Raw genomic sequence first — 20,098 nt, 5'->3', positions numbered from 1 at the left:
GCAGAATTACCTGGAGGGGGCTAGAATTAACGGGCCGGGGAGGACACTTTTACCTGGGTAATTCTGTCCCCCTGGACAGTTTTACCGGGGAACAGAATTACCTTCCACACCGGCACTTGCGGCAAAAATTAACATGACAAGCGGGTTAGCGTGACTTCGCACGGGTCACCTATCGACCAATGGAAGCCGGCCAAATGGATATTTATTAATTAATAACTCGTGAAGGCGATCGTTGACAGATGTTTACTCGGCACACCTATATCATGGATAGGAACCTTATTAATATTCGTGAGGCTTGAAAAGATTGACAGAATATTGCAAACACCACGTACGGTACGTGTTACAGTTTTGAAAAATGGACATCTACCCAAGCCTATTTTTCCAAGTTTAACGAAAAATACTGAACATATCCAAACTATTTTTACTAGGCACACAGTTGGATCATAAAGAGAAACAAACTCCGAAAGTTGCATGAAGAGATACGGTCTTTCAAACGGGCCCAACTGATGTTCAAAGACTTCTCCCGCGACATTTGTGTGTATCATTGTTTCATTCGAAATAATAAAAACGGGCTATCAAGGAGATGGGCTGTTTATACGAGCATATTACGAGCAGATTATCATTCCGTCTCGAATTAAACGATTATGTTATAGGCGCACGTACGTGGCCCATGGTTCTCCTACGCGTTTGGCCTCATAAAAAAGATACTAGCACAACCGAGTGCTCTATCTAGGGTACAAAGGTTACCCTGTAGTAGTGAACCATTACAAACAATGCCATCGCAGCATTGTGCACAGCCTTGATGCAGTCACCGTGACATTGCATGCAGTGCCGGACTGAAACTGGTTGAAATATTCAAGGTTAACAGCAGTATATATATCTTGCTGTATACGAGGTTTCTTGCACCGTGGGATAGAACCATGTCATAATAGAACCCATGGTTGAACCAGGTAAGCATCAACCTCAACATAAAGCAATGTACATGTACAGTGTCACGAGTCATGTGTGCCCATGCTGTGTTTCTCGGAAGCTATAGCAAGATTCCACGTGGTCGGATCATGCCATCACCTGCCATATTAAATGCCCTATACTATAGCCATTACTGACTGTACATTCACGAGGACAATAATATGCTGTATACTACATCATAGAGCATGTACTTGCCTTATGTCCACTGCGCCACTTTGTTCCTTGCTCTATGGTTATAGACCCAGCATCATTGGTGATGATGATGATTGATATTGGCACGTGCACCTTCAATGTAAATTTTAAAAAGTAGCTTTTTTAAAAATGGATACTCTCCAAATTCCAAAGAGTGAAATTAGGGACTAGACGTTACTAGAATGAACTTCAGTCGAAGCTCGAACGAAAACTCGATTACGATTGAACAAATTTCACTCTAAAACGTCTAGTCCCTACAGTAGTTTCCGACCGTAGGAGTGAATTTTCACTCTTTGGAATTTAGAGAGTAATTAATTGCCCGCTTTGCAACCGCATGAACCAACATTTCTGTTCCAGGTGAAGAGTGCATTCGAAAAAGGATCTCTAAACTTACTACGGAGGAGTCGAGCTTTCATTAGTTTTCAACATGTGGACAGTACCGCTGATCTTTCTCGGGTGCGCCGTGACCTCTTACATTTTCCTGCCGAATGAAACGGTGTTTCAACTCAGCGAACTTCCAGGTAGGTAGAGGTTCTTTGACATGAATCAGCGACTGAAATTGAGTCAGACGGGAGATCGATTAAAAAGTACCGAAATCGCTCGCGTTTTTAAAATTATTTTAAGGCGAAAGGTTTGCACCGAAATAAAACACGAATTGCACAGACCCAAAAATTAATTGCCAAAAATATCCGCAGCAATCCAAAACATATTCGGCCGAGTTGATATGTTTCCATTTTACATACAAACTGGGGTTTTATTTTTCAGCCAAAACAAGTATTTTGGTTCGAGATGCTGGCTCAAATGGAAACGCAATTTTTCCATAGAAGTCTTGAACAATTTTCGTGTTCATTAGGCTACTCAGTGATAATTCTCAAATGAATTTTAATTTTTTTTTTCATTCTTCCTCCAAGTAAACAAAACGAGCCTGTCGATACTTTTCACCATCCTATCCATCGTCACCTTCATCCGAGATTTCATCGAGAGCCGCAAAGGTAACCGAACGCGTGAAACGGATACGCCTGCGACACCTAGTCCGACTCGCACGAACCTCAGACCTCACACGAAGACAATGAGAGGTGTCATCATAGAACGCTACGGTGAGGATACCGTAACGGTGAGTGACTTAGCGCCTCGGCCAGAACTCACGTACGTCGATGAGGTGTTGGTGCGAGTTCGTGCGGCCTCCGTCAACCCGGTGGATATTCAAATAAGTCACGGGAGAGGTCAAGAGCTGTGCAATAGCATGAGGTCCATGCGAGGGGTAAGTTACCTCTGAATATATCAATTTCTTCTCAAGTCCAGATAAATCTTTGATGGACTCTGATCTATTAGCGTGTATACCTCAACAAAAAGCAATCCATCTTCTCTGTCATCATTTTAGCTAAACATGAGTGTAGTTCCTCAACCCCAATATTAACACACCTCGAGGTTTAAATTTTGAGAAATTTTCTGAACCTCCCTCAAAAGATAACCTTTACGGACCCCATTTTCTTCAGATGCCTGCCGGGGGAGGGAATGAATTCCCCATCATTTTGGGCCGAGACTTTTCCGGCGTCGTCGAGAGAGTTGGGTCAAAAGTCACGAAGGTGAAAGTTGGCGATGAGGTAGGTATAGACCTACACGGTATAAACGTTTTCACTATGAAGTACCGGTATTCAATAAGCATTCCGCAGTGCGTGGCTGAATTTCTCTTCCAAAACTTTTTAGCATGATTCGTTCTTCCTTATGGTATTTTATCACGGAGGTCGCAGGTTCGAATCCACTGCGGTCAATATTTTCTTGTTCTACCGAACGTCAATGACACACATGTGGTCTATAATTCCGAAGGTGTGGGCGGCCATTCCTTTCTTTCATCGAGGAGGCGGTATGGCAGAGTACGTCGTTGTCACTGAGGCAGACATCGCCAAGAAACCCCAAGGCGTCAGCCATCAGGAAGCAGCCGCCTTCCCCTCCGTGGCTTGCACCGTGTGGTGCTCGCTGGTGAGAACTGCGGTCATCGGCTCCAAGAGAACGAAAGAACAGAGGTATAATTCTGGACTTGGACGGTCATATATTTCTCTACTATACCCCTGTTCACTGGGCTAATAAACATAATTACCTCAGACCATCTCAACTCCCTGGGAAATATACAACTCATGACACCGTCCTGTCACTTCGGCTTAAAAAAGGCTTTATTTAAAAACAGTAACCGTTATCTCTAGCAGCCTACTTCAGATCGTTGAGAGTTAGCAGGACTCGTCATTCAATATTTTGAGCAAGGTGACATAAGTTTTGTTTTGCTTCCCAAAAGGGTTCTAATCACCGGGGCACGGGTGGTATAGGAACCTTCGCCATCCAGCTGATTAAGGCGTGGGGTGGCCACGTGACGGCGTCTTGCCGAGACGGTTACGGGGCGCGGATGCTGAAGAGTCTCCGAGTGGACGAAGTCGTGAATGTCTCCGAGATCGACTTGGAGAGCGCGCTGGTTGACAAGCCGAAGTGAGTGATGGTGACTGACTGAATTAATTTGCCAAAGATCGAAGGAGGTTAATCCTGGATAGAGAATCTTTTGAGATGTGTCAAGAGACACACCAATAGTGTCACGGTTTGCTGTTAAAATTGAAAAGTTTAAGTATGACAAAGGGCCAGGCAATGGCGATGCTGACGATTGTGGTAGTTATATACTTATTGGTGACGAAGATGATGATGAAATGAAAAGTGATCATGATGAAATGATGAAAAATGATCATGATGAAAATGATCAAACTGACTGTGACAATGACCATGGGCCGATGATAACGGGTGATATAAGTGATTGTGGTGAGATCTTAAAGACGCCGTGATTAAAGTTTCGTAATGATTCAACTGTGCCGTTGTCATTGATTTTACAGCGGCAGTGATCTGACATGACAACAGTTGCTGTACCACTGACAGAAATCACGACACTGATAACCATGACACTAATATCAAGATCAGCATATTCCGACCAACTTTTCAATCTCGGCAGGTTTGATGTCATCATTGACACCGTAGGTCCGTCCGTGAGGAAAGTCTGTTTCAAACTCTGTGCCAAAGGCGGTTATTACGTTAGCTTCGTGACGCCGGTGATGGACGATGCCGAGAAATATGGGATGATGATCGGCTCCTTCGTGTCGAATGTATCCAAGATGAAGCTGGTATGGGTTGAAAAGGGGTTCAGTTTGGGTTGGTGGGGTGTAGTGTGGGTTGGAAAACATGGTTTGTGGGTTACTGGGCGGAAATGCTGGTGATCGGCTGCTTATTATGTCTTGACGAATATATCCAAGATGGAATGGGGTGCGGGAGTGCATGCAATATGGGTGTTTGAAACAGGATGTGGGTGTCGGTAGGTACAAAATAGGGCTACATGTACATGTACATGGAATAATGACACAATTAGAAGGGCACGGTGGATTAACTTTGAGTTGTAGTGAGTGCAGCTTTGGAGTGAGAAAGCAGGCCAAAACAGGACTTTATATATCAGGAGATAGAAAAGCAATATCGAACATTTCAAGGGGAAAATCTAAAACTTTCAGAAAGGCCAACTATATAAATGACGGAACATGATGATGCCCGAATGTCCCCGACTCTTAATATAAACAAACCAACGATTTAGAGGATATTATTATCATCCTTGTTTCAACCCATAATAACCGATCCGTTCATTTTCTTGTAGGCATGGCAGAGCGGCACAAACTTCAGCTGGTCTTTCAATCTACCAGAGGGAAAGATTCTGGACCGAGTAACAAAATATGTGGAGGCTAAAAAGGTAGGATACGTTATTCAAATTCCCGTTCCAGGATAATCACTCACGGCAACCATCATCATCGATCCTACATAGGATTCTGCACTCACTGATATTAAAGCAATTAAAAGGGGAACCGACTTTAGTTTTTTGGGTGGTTTTTTTTGGACACTCAACTTCGAATTATTTTTTGCAAACTCCTCCTCTTTTTCAGATAAAACCGATCATAGACCAGATCTACAGATCAGATGAAGCCGGTAAGGCCTTCAAACACGTGGAAGAGGGGCACACCCAAGGGAAGGTGGTCATTACATTTGACGGCGTCCGAAAGTGACCGGCAGGCATGGCTTGAGGAGTAAAGACAAGATGGAAGACCACGCCCAAAGGGAATATTTGATAGAAGTTGGCAATATCTGACAGGACGTGCATGGCTGGGGATGCGATTACAAGACCTTCTGGACAAGATACGACCACGCCCGAAATCACTTATAAAATTTGATGGGAGTTCAGTTTCTTATTCGGCATGTGGCCGGAGGGAGATGAAATTAAAGAACTTCTGGAATGAGAGGACCACACCCAAAGAAGACAAACTATACTAAAGGGAGCCGGCATTGACTTATTTGGTTTTGGATCGGAGAAAGTCATGATGGTTTTTAAGCATGCAACAGTGGGCCATAAGAGTTATGGCAGATGATCATGAACAAATAATTTTACAGAAGCTGTGGAAACCTACGGTTTTTGGGATCTTCTAATATAGCAACAGACCACACAGTACCATAGGACAATAAACATTTCCAGATGCTTACAGTGGCTCATAGTGTGGAATTGGCAATTGAATGAAATATGCACCAAAGTGCCACTTCAGTGGAAACAAGGGCAGCTGATTAAGTTGGGATCCAGCTAAATTTTTGAATCATAATAACTGTTTCTGTTTAATTGCATTTATTGTTTTTGATGAGAAAACATAGACATAAAATGGCAAATTTCAAAGAAATTCCAAACAAAATGGATTTCGGACATACACCAAAGGACACCAGTGAATAAATGAAGCAAGACACAAATTAAATATCGTCTCCAGAGACAACTTTGTCTATACAACTTTAATTAGACCTTTCCAGTCAGCATTTAAGCTAATGTGAAGAAATATTTAGGCCGCTTTCTTGACTCTTTATCGGGTCCTGTATCTGGCCGGTGCGCTTTTGTAGATTGTCTCCTCTCCCACAGTGTATCCATGTTCCGTTAAACATTGCACCACTAGGTCTTTACAGATTCCAGTCAGGGAACTCAAAGAGGACATCTTTGCCAGTCAGCTTCTTGTAGACTGCGCTGAAGGTGTCCGTCTGGGAAAAAGGAAGAAAAATAGAATTGTAACGCTTTTATTTTTTAGCATACCAAAATGTTCACGGTATCCCTGCGCCAACAAGCTCTAAATGATCTCAGAAGATGGGGGCCAATAATGTGTTCGTACATGTGTACCGCTGTGTGAGATACAGATGGGGCTCTTGCATGTACAGTCGACTCTCGTTAGTACAAACTCTGTTAATACAAAATTCTGGTTATAACAAACACAAAGCCTTGGTCCCGACTGTGCATGTATGTGCACAATGAATGGGACTGATGTTCCTCTTAATACAAGATTCTGATATAACAAACAATTTGGCTAGGTCCGAACGAGTCTGTTATAACGAGAGTCGACTGTACATGTCTGTGGCATTGAAATAAAGAATTTCCCATTTGCTGAACGTCACAATGCAAACTTGACCTCGATGATGCAAATCTGTCTGCCCTCCCTCGAGGGCCATACAACTGACACAGGGCCTCAAGCGGGAGATGGCTAAGGTGAGTTACAGTGCACAGGTGCGCATTCCAACGTTTGTTACTAACTAACTAACTAACCTACGGACTAACGGAGAGACACAAGTAGAGCAAGCACAAGTAGAGCTGCTATCCGCAGCTAAAAACAAAACCACAGCCTTATTCCAATGATTACAAGGCAACCAAGGATTGGCAGTATCTTTTCTCCCTGCAATGTTGCCATGGTAACATTTTTGAAAGCAACCAATCGGGTCCCTTACCTTGTAGTCCACCTGGATCTGTTGGCTCTTGTCGAGGTGCACCTTGATGATTCTGGTTCCGTCCAGCTTGACCCGGATCCTCTTGCCGACGATCTCCGAGGGGAAGACCAGGTCCTCCAGGATGGCGTCGTGGACGGCGGTCAGTGTCCTGCTGCGGGGACGCTTCTGCTTGTTCTTCGTTCTGGACTTGCGCGTGGGTTTGGGGAGGATGCGTCTCTGCACATGGGAAAAATTTAAAGCAACATAACGTCAACCGAAATTACCAAGGGTTTTGCACTAAAAACTTGAACTACTATGCAGGCAATGACATATTCTTTGAATTTGTAGAAAAAAAGTAAGTAAAGTCTGTCCCGAGCCAATGTGGCTCATCAGGCCGGCGTTTATCTCCGGTTTCAGTAGCATGAAACGACTGAGAATATTTCTACTCCCCCTGGATGGGATGCTAGTCCATTGCAGGTTACTCCCCAGCTAATGCCGGTACCCACTTATACTCCTGGGTGGAGAGGGGCAAGTGGGGGTGAAGTGCCTTGCCCAAGGACACAATATATGGCCAGCGGCTGGATTCGAACCCCGGACCCTCTGATCATGAGTCACGAACCCTAACCACTAGGCCACACACTCCCCGAATTTGTAGAAAAGCAGCTGGGAACCCCTTAACCTCCTAGTACATGTATTTCAAGAATCTGGGAAAGTTAGGGCTACTCTACTGTCAGAAACATCACTAGACCACGTTGAATTGGGGTTGTGGTAACAAATTTGCCGACAGACCATCCATGCTCTTAAGGTACAAGGGCGGCCTCTACAAAATTGAAAAGTGGAAAGGGGGGGGGGGGGGGGGGGGTGCTGGACACCATCTTCTGATAGGGGGCACTGTTCAAAGTAGACGATCAAGGACACAAAGGGTCAGTAGGTGGCACTATTCATCCTAGTTCAATTACCGCCGGACACAAATTTTCGTGGATTCAAGAGATTGGCAAGGTTGATGAGACACTGTTCTCAGCAAGGGCCCTGTGACCGTAAACTCCCTACAGAGTATGAAAACAAATCGTATGAAAATTGGAGGATTCAAGACTGTTATGGTCAGTGATTGCACTGGAATTATTCCTGCATCTGCCAAATCCAAGACACTGAAGTACCCCAAAGGCACATCCTTAACATTCTGTCCCGTTTCCGAAAGAACACTCCTCCACATGATCCAAGGTCAAAATGCTACGCATCTTTTTCTTTATAAAGAACTCCCCTTTCCTGATTTGACCTGATGAGTTTATCGTTACCTGAGCAACAAAGACGACATGCTTGCCGCTGAACTTCTTCTCCAGTTCTCGGACCAGTCTGCTCTGGACTTTCTGGAAGGCCCTGAGCTGGGGAACGGGCACAAAGATGACAATGGCCTTCTTGTTCCCACCGACGTCAATATCCTGAAAGCAAATTTAAAATAAAAATAACATAAATAATAACCTTTCTTTTACTATTTTGTATCTATAACACAAGGAATTCATGAACAGAAACAAAGTGTGTCTTTACGAGAAACGTGATAGATTTACAGGAAAGATGTAAAACAGTGTTTTTAAACCCCCCTCCCCCTAACCACAGTAGAAAATAAACTTCTTAAAATTCTGTACATTCTCAATTTTGGTGTTTACGAAGCGACTTAAACAAAACTGTTTGCATCTGTCAGCTTGTCACAAGATCTCTCTGAAGAACATCAAGTGAACAATGCAGACGAATGCATCTTTTATGTAGTCCATCAGCGAATCTCAAGATCTGTTGGGTTTCACAGCTTCCGAGAATTAGTAAATGGACAGTACGTGTGTTCGACCTTTGAACTACTAGGTCATGACCTTTGAACTACTGACCTTTGCTCCTGTGATGAAGAGCTCCCTCAGTTGACTCTTGAGCTCGGAGTTGATCTCTAGTTCCAGAAGGGCCTGTAAAAATAAGAGCGATTACAAAGACAAGTAAAATATGTTTCAAATATTTAAATAACATTAACCTTAACAGGCCCTTTTTGATAGGAACCATCCTCAATCCTCCAAAATCAACTGATTTTGAACATCCATGTGCCCTCAATCCTCGACAATCCTTCACATTGTGTGTTGCATTCATCCACAATCCTCCAAAATCCTCCTGGAGGACTTAGTTTGGAGGATTGGGGGTTACTTTGGGTAAAATAGATGAAAAGTTATTGCTAAATTAGTTGCAGTAGTCAGTCGGTTTTTTTTACCTGTGAGATGGAGAGTTCAAATTCATCGGCTTTCTCGCCTGATGGCTTGATGATCTTGGCTCCTGCGCTAAACACCGCCATCTTGGACCAGTGCTGAAAAGGAAACGATTCTGGAGTCACACTTGAGAAATTGTATACCAGGATCTATCATCCCGACTCGTGACGAGAAATCACTTTTCACAGGCCTAATATCTGAATATTGGGTAGAATGCAGTTGACCCGATGCCACTTCTGTCAGTGTCACCAGAGATTTTTTAAATGGCTTTTTTTTCTAGCAAAACAAAAGTTAGGCCTATTGAATGAGACAAGTCGAAATGCCCCCCAAAAAAATCAGCCCACGTTTTGATACAACTATTTTACAAATTAATTGAAGCCCAACACTACTTCAGTTCTTGCAGGTCAGAATCCCCCCCCCCCCCCCCCCCCCCCCCCGCCAATCAGCATCAATAAAGAAAGGACTGAGAACCAGTTTAGTCAAGGCAGTGGATATTTTGCCGTAGACGGCAAACCTTTAGTAAACGTTAGTTTGCCAGATATGCACTGAACATGCGCAGTTACTGGTTTTTTGTACAAATTTTAGTCAGGCTCCATGCCAATATTATCGTTGTAACCTCTTATTCACAAGATGGGATTCAGACCATTTTATAATTTCGGACTTTATTTCCCTTTAAAAAAAATCCTCCAGAGCCACAAATCTGAAAAAGAAATGTAATACTCTGCAATAAAATGTTTGAGACATGTTAAAATAATAAAAGAAGCATATTCTTATTTATTTGGGGATGGAAAAAAAAACTTAAAAATGTGGCAGGGATCGGGATCGAACCCGAGTCATCCTGTCACTACCCACTAGAGTCTTTGCTTAACCACTACACCAAACGTGCTACACAACTTTCGGCGGGAATTTAATACATCTTATAATTCAGCCCTATCTTAAAGAGTACAGCGCCCTCTGTTGATATGGATTGCCGCCGGCAAACCTTCAGTAAACGTTAGTTTGCCGTCATTACCTCCGGCAAAATATCCATTATCTTTAGTCAATCAGTCAACAGACATAAACAAAAATTCGCAGTGGCTATTGTTACGGCAGCCGTAACGCATTTCCCATTTTCTATCGTTACGGTAGACTGCAACCTGGCAACTTTTATAAAAAAACATGACAAGAAAATATAAAATTAGAAGGAAAAAAGTGAATTTGAACTTTATGAAATTCGGACTTTTTTTCCCTTTTAAAAAAAATCCTCCAAAGCCTCAGGTTAGAAAAGGAAAAAAATTCGAGTGCAAAACTGAGGTTCGAACCCGCAACCTCGCGGTGCAAAATCCTACCCTCTATCGGCTGAGCTGGCGCACTGCTCGATAAAACGTGGGGAAACAAATAATTATATACCTGCGTGCGTATCAAAAAAATATCGTAGAGGGCGCTAAACAACGAGTGCCGTAACGATAGCCACTTCGAAAAAAATTTGCACGCAAAAAATTGCCATAAATAATGTGCCCCCTCTCTCATTTTAAAACATAAAACTGAGCTGAAGTTGATGGGTATTGTTAATTTAAAAGACGTATGATTTGTGTATAAAAAAGTACATGTATTAATTCCTTGTAATATTAACAAAACAAATTCAAATGGGTAGGCCTAGCATGCCTAGTGAGTCAATGTGTGACTGTCTTTCCGCCACCGCCATTATACGAACGCTAATTGTGTATATTAATAGTTCGTCATTTTCCATCCATTGCCATCATGTTCATCCTGGGCCATTTACTTAAAAATATTAAGGTGTGGGGAAGACATACTCATACTCTTTAACATGAATCTACTATTTCTTTATTATTTGATTTTAATTATCGTATATACGAATTTACAAACGGTGGTCTGCAAATCCGTTTCTCAACTCACATTAGAACTACGGCCGAAAAGGTCGAAGTTCTCGAATTTTTCTCGTAGCCAAGCGAAAATCCGCGAGATTTTTTACTATGTGATAATATTCTTTTTGTTTTTGAATTATCAATATTTATCACTATATTTCTTAATTTGACTACAAAAAAATACTTGATTTACTTTTTATATTATGTGTATATAAGAATTAAATATGGGAGAAACCTTTCGAAGTTTATTTGTCCATCAAAAAAAAATATGTTGAACGTGGCATAGATATAACCTTTGACCTGTTTAATCATGGTCTAGTTACGACATTGTCATGTACAAAATCAATTAAAGAGCACCTAGAACCAGACTAAAATATTGTCGCACATGGTTCGTGTTCAAAACATAAATCTTCGGCAAAACTTACTTGAGCTGTGCAAGTGTCGGAGGTGAATGAGCATCTCTCGTTTCTGCCGGTCCTTAGGTTTATGCCTACAGACCATGCCCAAATTTCACTACGCCGTCAGGAGTGGACGAAGTGTAGGAGTCTTTAATTCATGGTACGGCAAGCATTTGCATTCTGCTTGATGATCATGATGATGATTGATGGCAAATGGCAAATGGATTTGTGATGACGTCATTTTTTTGGGGGGCGGGGCGGACGGGGGGGGGGAAGAGAACATTTGAGAAGATATTTTTAACCTTATGTGGACCGGCTTTTGATCATCACTGATCTTTGCATGTTCCATAATGCTTTAGTTAGTTTAGGTCAAGTAAAAAAAAAATCCAGTTGATCATCCAGGTTTTTTAAAAAAGAGGAGCATGAGCATGATGAGGCTGAGGGCCTTTTTAAAAAAAATTTCCAAGATGGCCGCCAAGTATTTCAATTCAGAATGGCCGCCAACTTCGGTTCAAAATGACCGCCAGCTTTTAATTAGCTATCCTAATACTCAATAATAGTAGTAAGTAGAGTCAAAATATTCACGTTAACATGGTTAAACATGTTCTATGTATTTTATTATTTTATTAAAGTGAAATACAAGAAAAAGTTAGCTTTTTGAGGTGAAAAAAAAAGGATGCAGCTTTAAAAAAAAATGCGGTGGGGACGATCAAACTTTTTGTTTTACTTGGCCTTATGTTTATTTTAAAAGTGTTTTAAAATGTGAAAAAAAATCCAAAATAGCCACAGAGTCATGATGAATCTCTATCATGTTTAAAGTGTTGACTTTTTTTATTGCACTTAAATGGAGACGAAAGCGGTAGCCTAGTTCTCTACTATTCTAAAAGCATACGAAAAAGAGTGGTTGGAGAAGTTATTTTAGGGAATTTATAAAATTGAGCCATAATATTTATCCAAAAAAAATGAAAAATGTGTCAATCTGGCTAAAAAAAATTCATGCTTAGCAAAACCTCATGTCCTGTTTATCTTATAATTTTTATTTTATTTTTTTATTTTGAAAAAAAAGGGATGAATGCAGCACCCAAGTCAATGGCTACGGAGGTGCCCGCTACAAGAAGTTCGGCACGGCACAAGAAGCCTGGGACTTTGTGAATGCGGAGAGAGATCCCAACCCTCATTTCAGTCAGTCCAGTCAGCCAGCGAGACAGTATAACAAGGGCTGTTCATATCCATCGTATGGTTATAAGACTAAGCGAGCACCCGCATCAACGAGCTATGCAGCAGCCTCATTGGGCTCAGGTAAAGCCAGACTGGAACCTTGAGAGCAGAAAAACATGCAAAACAGATTCAGACCAATTTTACTCACTCTTTAGCAGACAGAATTCTCCAAAATTGTCGTGAGGCAAAGACAAGGTCCTCGGTATTTCACCAGCCAAGTTTGAAGTCTCAATTCAATTTCTAAAGGAGACTTTTCTTCAATAGTTTGCACCTGAGAGTGAAGCCAAGTGGTTTCAATTTGAAGCCTAAGACTAGACTGGTACATGTCCAACTGTTTGAAAAGACTGACCTCTTCAGTAGTCTGGTGGCAGACTATAGAGAGATGTGTCCAAATAGAGACCGATACCAGTATTTCTTTTGACACAGTTGATTGATGCAGTACTAAAGGGGTGTTGGGACTGTTTTGTATGCCAGTCTATTTTCTTGTGTTGCATATTTTCACTATAAACTTTTGTGACTCTCGTACAAAGTATTGAGAATCCCACATTTTCTTGGACTAGGGTAAAGCAGAATACAAGAGAACAGTGTCTAAAGACTCCATTGCAGCTTTTTAGAGTTTTTGTTTAATGCTGTAACCATAAATTTGTACAAATAACATTTAAGCCAAAACACAGCATTGATTATGGCACGATTTCAGATTTACCCAAATTTGAATAGTTTTACACAAAAACTACTTTACCCTTAAAATTCATATTTCCTAACCATAAAAGATTTGAAATGTATGTCTTTTCCCATCTTTTTTTTAAACAGGCTTGAAGATTTGTGTGTGGAAGTCTTTTTTGTTGTTCAGAAAATTTCAAATATTTATTCAAATGTTTTCTTTCTCTTTTCAGACTATTCCTTTACACCAGAGCCGGCGCCAGTTTTTACACCCGAGTACACACATCCGATGAGTTACTCAAACAAAAGAAAGCACGAACCACCAGCTGAAGAAAGTTACAGCAACTCTTACAAGAAAGCAAGAAATTACAGAACTGGCTCTGCTTCATCTTACAGCTCATCGGTATCATCATCGACATCATCATCACCATCACCATCGTCATCATCTGGAAACTCAGCTGGAAGTGGTAAGAGTTTCCAGGATGATATTTTGACCTTTGGCCGTGGATTTTAGTTAGATTGTCCTTTTTTCTGGAGAAGGTACCAGTTATTCAGTTTTGATACAAATGGCAAATCTCAATCACTTTAATGTAAAATAGTAACGTAGTATGAAATTATTTTATATTGACCAGGTCGAGCAGTTGTGTACACCGATGGGTCCTGTGAAAGCAATGGTCGCAGGGGTGCCCGGGCCGGTGTGGGCGTGTATTGGGGGGACAATAACCCATACAACACCAGTGAGAGACTTGACGGCAGACAGACCAACCAGCGAGCTGAAATCGCGGTAATTTTTTGTCCAGTTTTCATCGGGGACATTAACTCATAATAACACCAGTCACAGATTGAAAAATTTATTCAAATTCTGATGAGAACATGTTCACAATTCTTCTTGCCATTTGTTCTAATCGTATTATGCCATTAATGGCGGATACCGGCGCGTTGTAATTTGCCGTTATTATTGTTATTATTATTAGAAGTGGGTACACAGATTCTAAATTATTGTGGTTATTAAGTGACTTTCACAAATTGAGCAAATAAGCATGATTTCTCATATTTTTTCAGGCTGCCATTCGTGCTGTGGAAACAGCGAAATCAAGGAATATCAAGGAACTCACATTGTACACCGACAGCAAGTACACAATGAATTGTGAGTAGTATTACAGATATTTTTCCTGGCAACTTAATCTACTTTAAATATAAAAAGTTACAAAACCATTTTTGTGAATGAAAGCTCTTTTAAGGTTATCGACTTTATGTGCCTGCTCTATAGGCGGAGTGTGGCCTAGTGGTTGGGGTTCGTGGCTTCGCGGTCAGGGGTTCGAATCCAACTGCTGGTGATATGTTGTGTCCTTGAGCATGCCACTTCATCCCTACTTGCCTCTCTCCACCCAGGAGTGTAAATGGGTATCGGCATTAGCTGGGGAGTAACCTACGATGGATTAGCATCCCGTCCAGGGGAAAAAGAAATATTCTCAGTCGTTTCATGCTACTGAAGCCGGAGATAAACGCTGGCCTGATGGGCCACATTGGCTCGCGACGGACTTTATTCTACTTACTTTACTCTATTGAAACTTGTCGTTTTGCTTTTTGGCTGATAGCCATGAATGACTGGATCCATCGCTGGAAAGTCAATGGTTGGAAGACAGCTGGCAAGAAGGACGTCTTGAACAAACAGGAACTTCAAACCTTAGACGGTCTTTGCCAGGAAGTGAATGTAGATTGGGTGAGTGGTGTTAAACCCATTATCACATGTACATACATGTATATACATTGTATTACATTGTGTTACATTGTGTTACATTGTATTACATTCCCTATAAAATCCAGAAACAAAGCAGTGCTGGGGCAGGCTTGGGCTATTTTAAAGATATAGTCCATCATTTGTAATTTGTGCATTTTGTTCGTTTGAAGCAACAAAAGTGTTCAACATCTAATGAAGGATGCTGGACAACTAACCTGATGAAGTTTCAGCTCAGCTTCAGCAGTATATTCCGAGAAAAACAGCATTCTAGGATCTCAATTTCAAATCAAAAGTTGCTGAATCATGTTTTGAATTGTTTTGAATTGCAGCTGTACGCGATGTCGCGCACTGATCCGACGAATTATAGCAACCGCGCGCGCCTGTGTGTCGTGCCAATGCTTGCGCGCACTGCGCCGAATAACAAAACGAACTACTAATTTAAATTTTCCTACGGTGCGTCTTAAGACGCAACGTTGGAAAGGCCTTCTTTCGTTGATTACTTCAAAATGATAGCTTGCCAGAAAGATTAATTTCACAGGGAGTTTAGTCCACTTACTATCTTTCAACCAAGTATGTTTTTCAACAATAATACGCCAGTTACTTTTTCGGATGGCTGCAAATGATGGACTATAGCTTTAAGGGAAACATGCAGGGCATTTGGGGGCATTACAGGGACTTACGGCTTGACAGGATTTGTAAGTTCTCTCTATTTTTGTCTTCTGTCAGAAATACGTGCCTGGTCATGCCAACATCAAAGGCAACGAAGAAGCAGACTCACTGGCAAGAGCTGGAGCAAGAATGCCGCCTCTCTGAAGATATGAAGGCTAAGGCCTACAAGTTGAAGGTCACATTATTATTGTAAAGAGCCCTCTAGTGACGATTGTTACTTTATTTACTAAATTTGCCTATAGGAATTAATATTTCTGTTAGTGCAACAAGCATGGGCCAAAAGCATGAGTGTGTTTATTCCACATAAGATGTCTGTTGTTCAGTTTGCTAGACTTGAACTTTAGTCCGAAGCCATAGGACTATCATTTCCACTTAAGTTTTCTTTGCTATGTAAACTTAACGTTCGTTTATCTATAAATCGTTTATAAATATAAAAAGCCGACACATAGTATTTATTTTGTTGAAAGATTCAATGTTTGTAAGAAGGTTTTGACTTAAGGTTAAAAAGGAACAAAAGTCTGTCGATAAAATAAAACAAAACACAATGCAATCATCAACATGGATTAAGATTTTATCTTTTCAGGGGTTGAAACTTTATCCAGCTTGAGTTTCCATTCTGAGGATAGTTAGAGATATTGAAAACTCGGGGGGGGGGGGCTAACAAGTATACTAACATGATTTCTAAACACAAATTGCACTTTTTGTACACATTTTATTGCATATCAAGAAAATCAAACTCGCTTTAAAAAAAAATCTGGTGTATTAAGGCATACATACAGAGAAATGTGATGTTTAAAGCAAAAACTATCTTTTGTAACTTGGAGATTAAAATAAAAAGCAGGAATATTTTGCTATCTTAATGTTTGTTTATTAACTAAATGCAAGATGGGAAAAAAACTGCCAAAAAGCACAGAATTATTCGTATGTAGCACTTTTAATGACAAACTAAAGCAAAAAAGTTGCATGAAGCTACATCAGATGCTTATGCAACTTTTTGTGCGTTTAGTTTACTCTTTAAAATGCTACACACATGTATACTTCTAGTTGTGCCTGCTTAACACAGCTGCCCACCACATACACTTTATAAAAGTGCACATCAAAAAAGTGCACATCAAACTCGGACACCTCGATGCGTGAGATTTGCTGTAAGATTCAAACTAGTGCATTTAGCATGCGTAAACGAATTTCACATTCGAAACTTGACGAGCAGATGGATTCGGAAGGAGAAAAATGTCTTTAAGATATTAAGGTTAATGTTTCAAAATACCCCATAAATGTGTCAAATCAAATTAAAAAACAAGTTAAGCTACACACTAGAATAACTGTTCAACATCAAAATAAGCTATACATAGATACAAATTGATAAATGGAGGGGAAAAAAATCTGCAAAACGTGACATGCTTTGACAGAATATAAAGTAAGAAATGGTTACAATTCTTCATGCCTTAACTTATTTAACCCTCAGGATACAGGTAGTTTTTAATTAAGCATGCTAGCTAGTTAATTAAAGTATTGTTTTAATTCAAGTCGTCACACACAAACATTTTGCTTGCCTTCTGCAGTAATAAAGAACGGCAGAATGTCCCAGAAATACATGCATGACCTGTTTTTTAGTTGCCCCATTTTAAATTACATATTTTAAATCAATAAACTAACAAAGCAACAGCAATATTATATCTTTACAGGCTACAATTCTTTTAGACTAAATACATTGCTGACACTGGGCATGTATGAGTGCAACAATAAGCAGAAGACCTCAACTGTGTGGCAGACATCTTGGTCTGGTTCCAAGAGGGCGAGATGCTACTCCACAATACAAATGTATCCTCAAGAGTGACTACTGACTCACGGACTTGTAATTCCAAAAACAAGAAATCCGCAAAACATTCAAGGTCTTAAAATTACCATAAAGTTTGTACTGTGGGAAATAAATTGGGGGAGCAATGGACATAAGCAGAATAATGGGCTTAATGTTTTCCTATATTATGGGAGGAAAACGGCAGCCAACTTCGGGAAGCTCTTCCCATCAGCAGTCCAGGAAGTTGGCTGCCATGAGGAGCTCCAGGGCAATTTCCGGCGCAATGGGAAACTCGGGAATCTCCGTGGAGCTGTTCGTGTAGCGCACTTTGTAAGTGAAGTACATGCAGACTTTGCAGAGCACGTGTGAGCTACAAAAAAAGGGATAACAACAATAATAATAATGTGTATAATAAAGTGTACGTATCAACCATTATTGGTGCTCAAGATGTTACATCATTATTACCCTGCTCATTGGGCAAATGAAACATTCCAAATACAGTCGAGTCTCGTTATAACAAACTCGTTCAGACTTAGCTAAACTGTTTGTTATATCAGAATTTTGTATTAAGAGGAACATCAGTCCCATTCATTGTGCATATAAATGCACAGTCGGGACCAAGGCTTTATGTTTGTTATAACCGGAATGTTGTATTAACAGAGTTTGTACTAACGAGAGTCAACTGTACACCATCTCAGCTCCCTGGAGAGTATACAGCTTGATGCTGCCATTTCGGTGCAAAGATTAAATCAACCACCTCTGCCCTCACAGGTACCCATTTACTCCTGGGTGGAGAGAAGCAATGAGTGACAAAGTGCCTAGCCCAAGGGCACATGCACCATAACCCCAGGCTGGACTCGAACCCACAACCTGCAGAATTACCCGCTGACCACGAATTCAATGCTCCAGACCACGAGGCCACGCGCTCCACAGGCCACGGCGCTCCACTTAAGTCGTATGAGCTACAGAAGTAAAGTTTCTGAGCATTCTTATTTTATAAATTTGCAAAGGATTAGGAACTTACGGGATTTCCCTGAAGCAGACTTCATTGGCTTCATGCTCCGCAAATGTACCTGGAAAGACCAAAGAATAAGAATCTGGGTAGAAATCATTGATAAAACCAAGACAAAATTTTGCAAAATCAATGATAAGGCCAAAAAAAAGATAAAAAATACTTCTACTTCCAATTACATGGCATTTGAAAATAGGCCAAGTCGGGAAAAATTTTTGTTGGAATTTTTTTGTTGCTGTACAATCATATATGGAGGTGTCTGCGTGTAATCAAGGGTAAAAGGTAGTAATTGATGGTTTTCTTTTTTTTTTCACCTCATTTCTCCCCCCCCCCCCCCCCAAAAAAAATTAGGGTAGGGGCTGTCAAAATAGGGTAGGTAGGGTAACCGGAAGCAGAATATTTTTAATTTTGGCCTAAGTAGAGCACTTTTTGTGCAATAGTTCTCTGGAGTTTAGGTTTAATATGAGCATCACAACCACCAACCTGGTCCGCTCAGCATGGCCTTTATCGTTCCAGACGTCAGGGCGAGGTCTCGTTTCACGTAGAACTCGTGGCCGTCGGACGACACCAGCTTGACATAGAGGGCGTCTGGTCCCTCGCATCCACCATAGATCTTATCGTCTTCACCGTCTTTGCGGTCAGCCATGATGTCACAAGCTGGTGTTGTATGCTGATGATACTCGCTTAATCTGCAGTCTCCAACAGTTTTTTCCTAAATTCTGGGAAGAAAAAGTATCTAAATTGTCACTTATTTTTATTAACCCTCCCATGCAAAAATAAAGTCTGTGCCAAGTTGTCCAGATTCATGTCTTTTCATCACATCAGTTCATAAAATTTCAACATTTTTGCAATGACTGACAGTCCTTCAATTTCATTGAGACAATAGGCCCCCTATCTATGATTAAAAAAAAGTGACGTCAGGATGCAACATTCTTTCCCTCAAATCTTTGTCAAATATTTGTTCATCTTTTCACCATCATCATGCATTCTCGTCCAAGGTCGGCCATGACGTCCGGAAACTGGGCAATTTCTTTTTCACAAAATTCCTCGGGAGAATAACCTTCCTCATTAAAAAGAAAATGTTCAATAAATGCTCACCTTTATAGTACAAATTCCCGGCTTTATCAGACTAGTTTGAAAACACTAACAGGGAAAGAAAATTCGTGTCAAAATCTCAGGTCCTTTTATGTACATCCGCATACGACATACACAGCTAGCTGTATAATTTTGCGATCCGTTTGTGCAGTTAATTGTTCGGATCGTGTATGTTCGCTTAACAACACGTACGTTGCACGAGAGCCAGTGCCACAGTTAGAAGATCCGATAAGGTTTTGTGGTTCAAAAGTGAGGGCGCCCCAATAAAAAAAAAATGCGTCGACATTTATCAGTTCTTTGTCATCTTAGTACCGTGGTTATTTAACCCTTGCCGTATCCATATCAATAAAAAGTGAAACATAACGAATACAATGTAAAAGTACTGATTTTAATTTTAATGAAAAAAGGATATTTTTTAGGATTATACAAACCCATAACAAGATCG

At 40.8% G+C, this 20,098-nt stretch overlaps 3 protein-coding genes and 1 pseudogene across 4 annotated transcripts; 2 read left to right on the top strand and 2 right to left on the bottom strand.

Moving 5' to 3' along the window:
- The first annotated feature begins 743 nt into the window (after nucleotides 1-743).
- LOC119729151 lies at nucleotides 744-6,053 on the top strand (annotated as a pseudogene).
- LOC119729153 (40S ribosomal protein S7-like) lies at nucleotides 5,970-11,171 on the bottom strand. The gene is made up of 6 exons (XM_038201679.1): nucleotides 11,094-11,171; nucleotides 9,203-9,295; nucleotides 8,835-8,906; nucleotides 8,253-8,396; nucleotides 6,979-7,194; nucleotides 5,970-6,243 (listed from the first exon to the last, which is right to left on the bottom strand). Exons 2-6 carry the CDS (start codon nucleotides 9,281-9,283, stop codon nucleotides 6,166-6,168), a joined length of 591 nt encoding a protein of 196 aa, XP_038057607.1. The 5' UTR covers nucleotides 9,284-9,295; nucleotides 11,094-11,171; the 3' UTR covers nucleotides 5,970-6,165.
- Nucleotides 11,172-11,446: 275 nt separating this feature from the next.
- Nucleotides 11,447-16,594, top strand: LOC119729152 (ribonuclease H1-like). Its single transcript, XM_038201678.1, has 7 exons — nucleotides 11,447-11,620; nucleotides 12,527-12,759; nucleotides 13,572-13,805; nucleotides 13,971-14,122; nucleotides 14,401-14,485; nucleotides 14,937-15,061; nucleotides 15,806-16,594. Exons 1-7 carry the CDS (start codon nucleotides 11,514-11,516, stop codon nucleotides 15,890-15,892), a joined length of 1,023 nt encoding a protein of 340 aa, XP_038057606.1. The 5' UTR covers nucleotides 11,447-11,513; the 3' UTR covers nucleotides 15,893-16,594.
- LOC119729154 (elongin-C) lies at nucleotides 16,441-19,866 on the bottom strand. 2 transcript variants are annotated; one of them, XM_038201680.1, is made up of 4 exons: nucleotides 19,657-19,866; nucleotides 19,042-19,277; nucleotides 18,571-18,619; nucleotides 16,441-17,916 (listed from the first exon to the last, which is right to left on the bottom strand). In XM_038201680.1, the coding sequence occupies exons 2-4, from the start codon at nucleotides 19,202-19,204 to the stop codon at nucleotides 17,775-17,777; spliced, it is 354 nt and encodes a 117-aa protein (XP_038057608.1). In that variant the 5' UTR covers nucleotides 19,205-19,277; nucleotides 19,657-19,866; the 3' UTR covers nucleotides 16,441-17,774. The 2 variants fall into 2 exon arrangements, with proteins under 2 accessions (XP_038057608.1, XP_038057609.1); XM_038201681.1 differs by having other exon boundaries at nucleotides 19,042-19,270; nucleotides 19,657-19,840.
- Between the last annotated feature and the right edge of the window lie 232 nt (nucleotides 19,867-20,098).

The sequence above is a fragment of the Patiria miniata genome, unplaced genomic scaffold (genome assembly GCF_015706575.1).
Source record: "Patiria miniata isolate m_02_andy unplaced genomic scaffold, ASM1570657v1 HiC_scaffold_20, whole genome shotgun sequence".
Classification (NCBI taxonomy): Eukaryota; Metazoa; Echinodermata; class Asteroidea; order Valvatida; family Asterinidae; genus Patiria; species Patiria miniata.
This window is presented reverse-complemented; position numbering and strand designations above follow the sequence as displayed.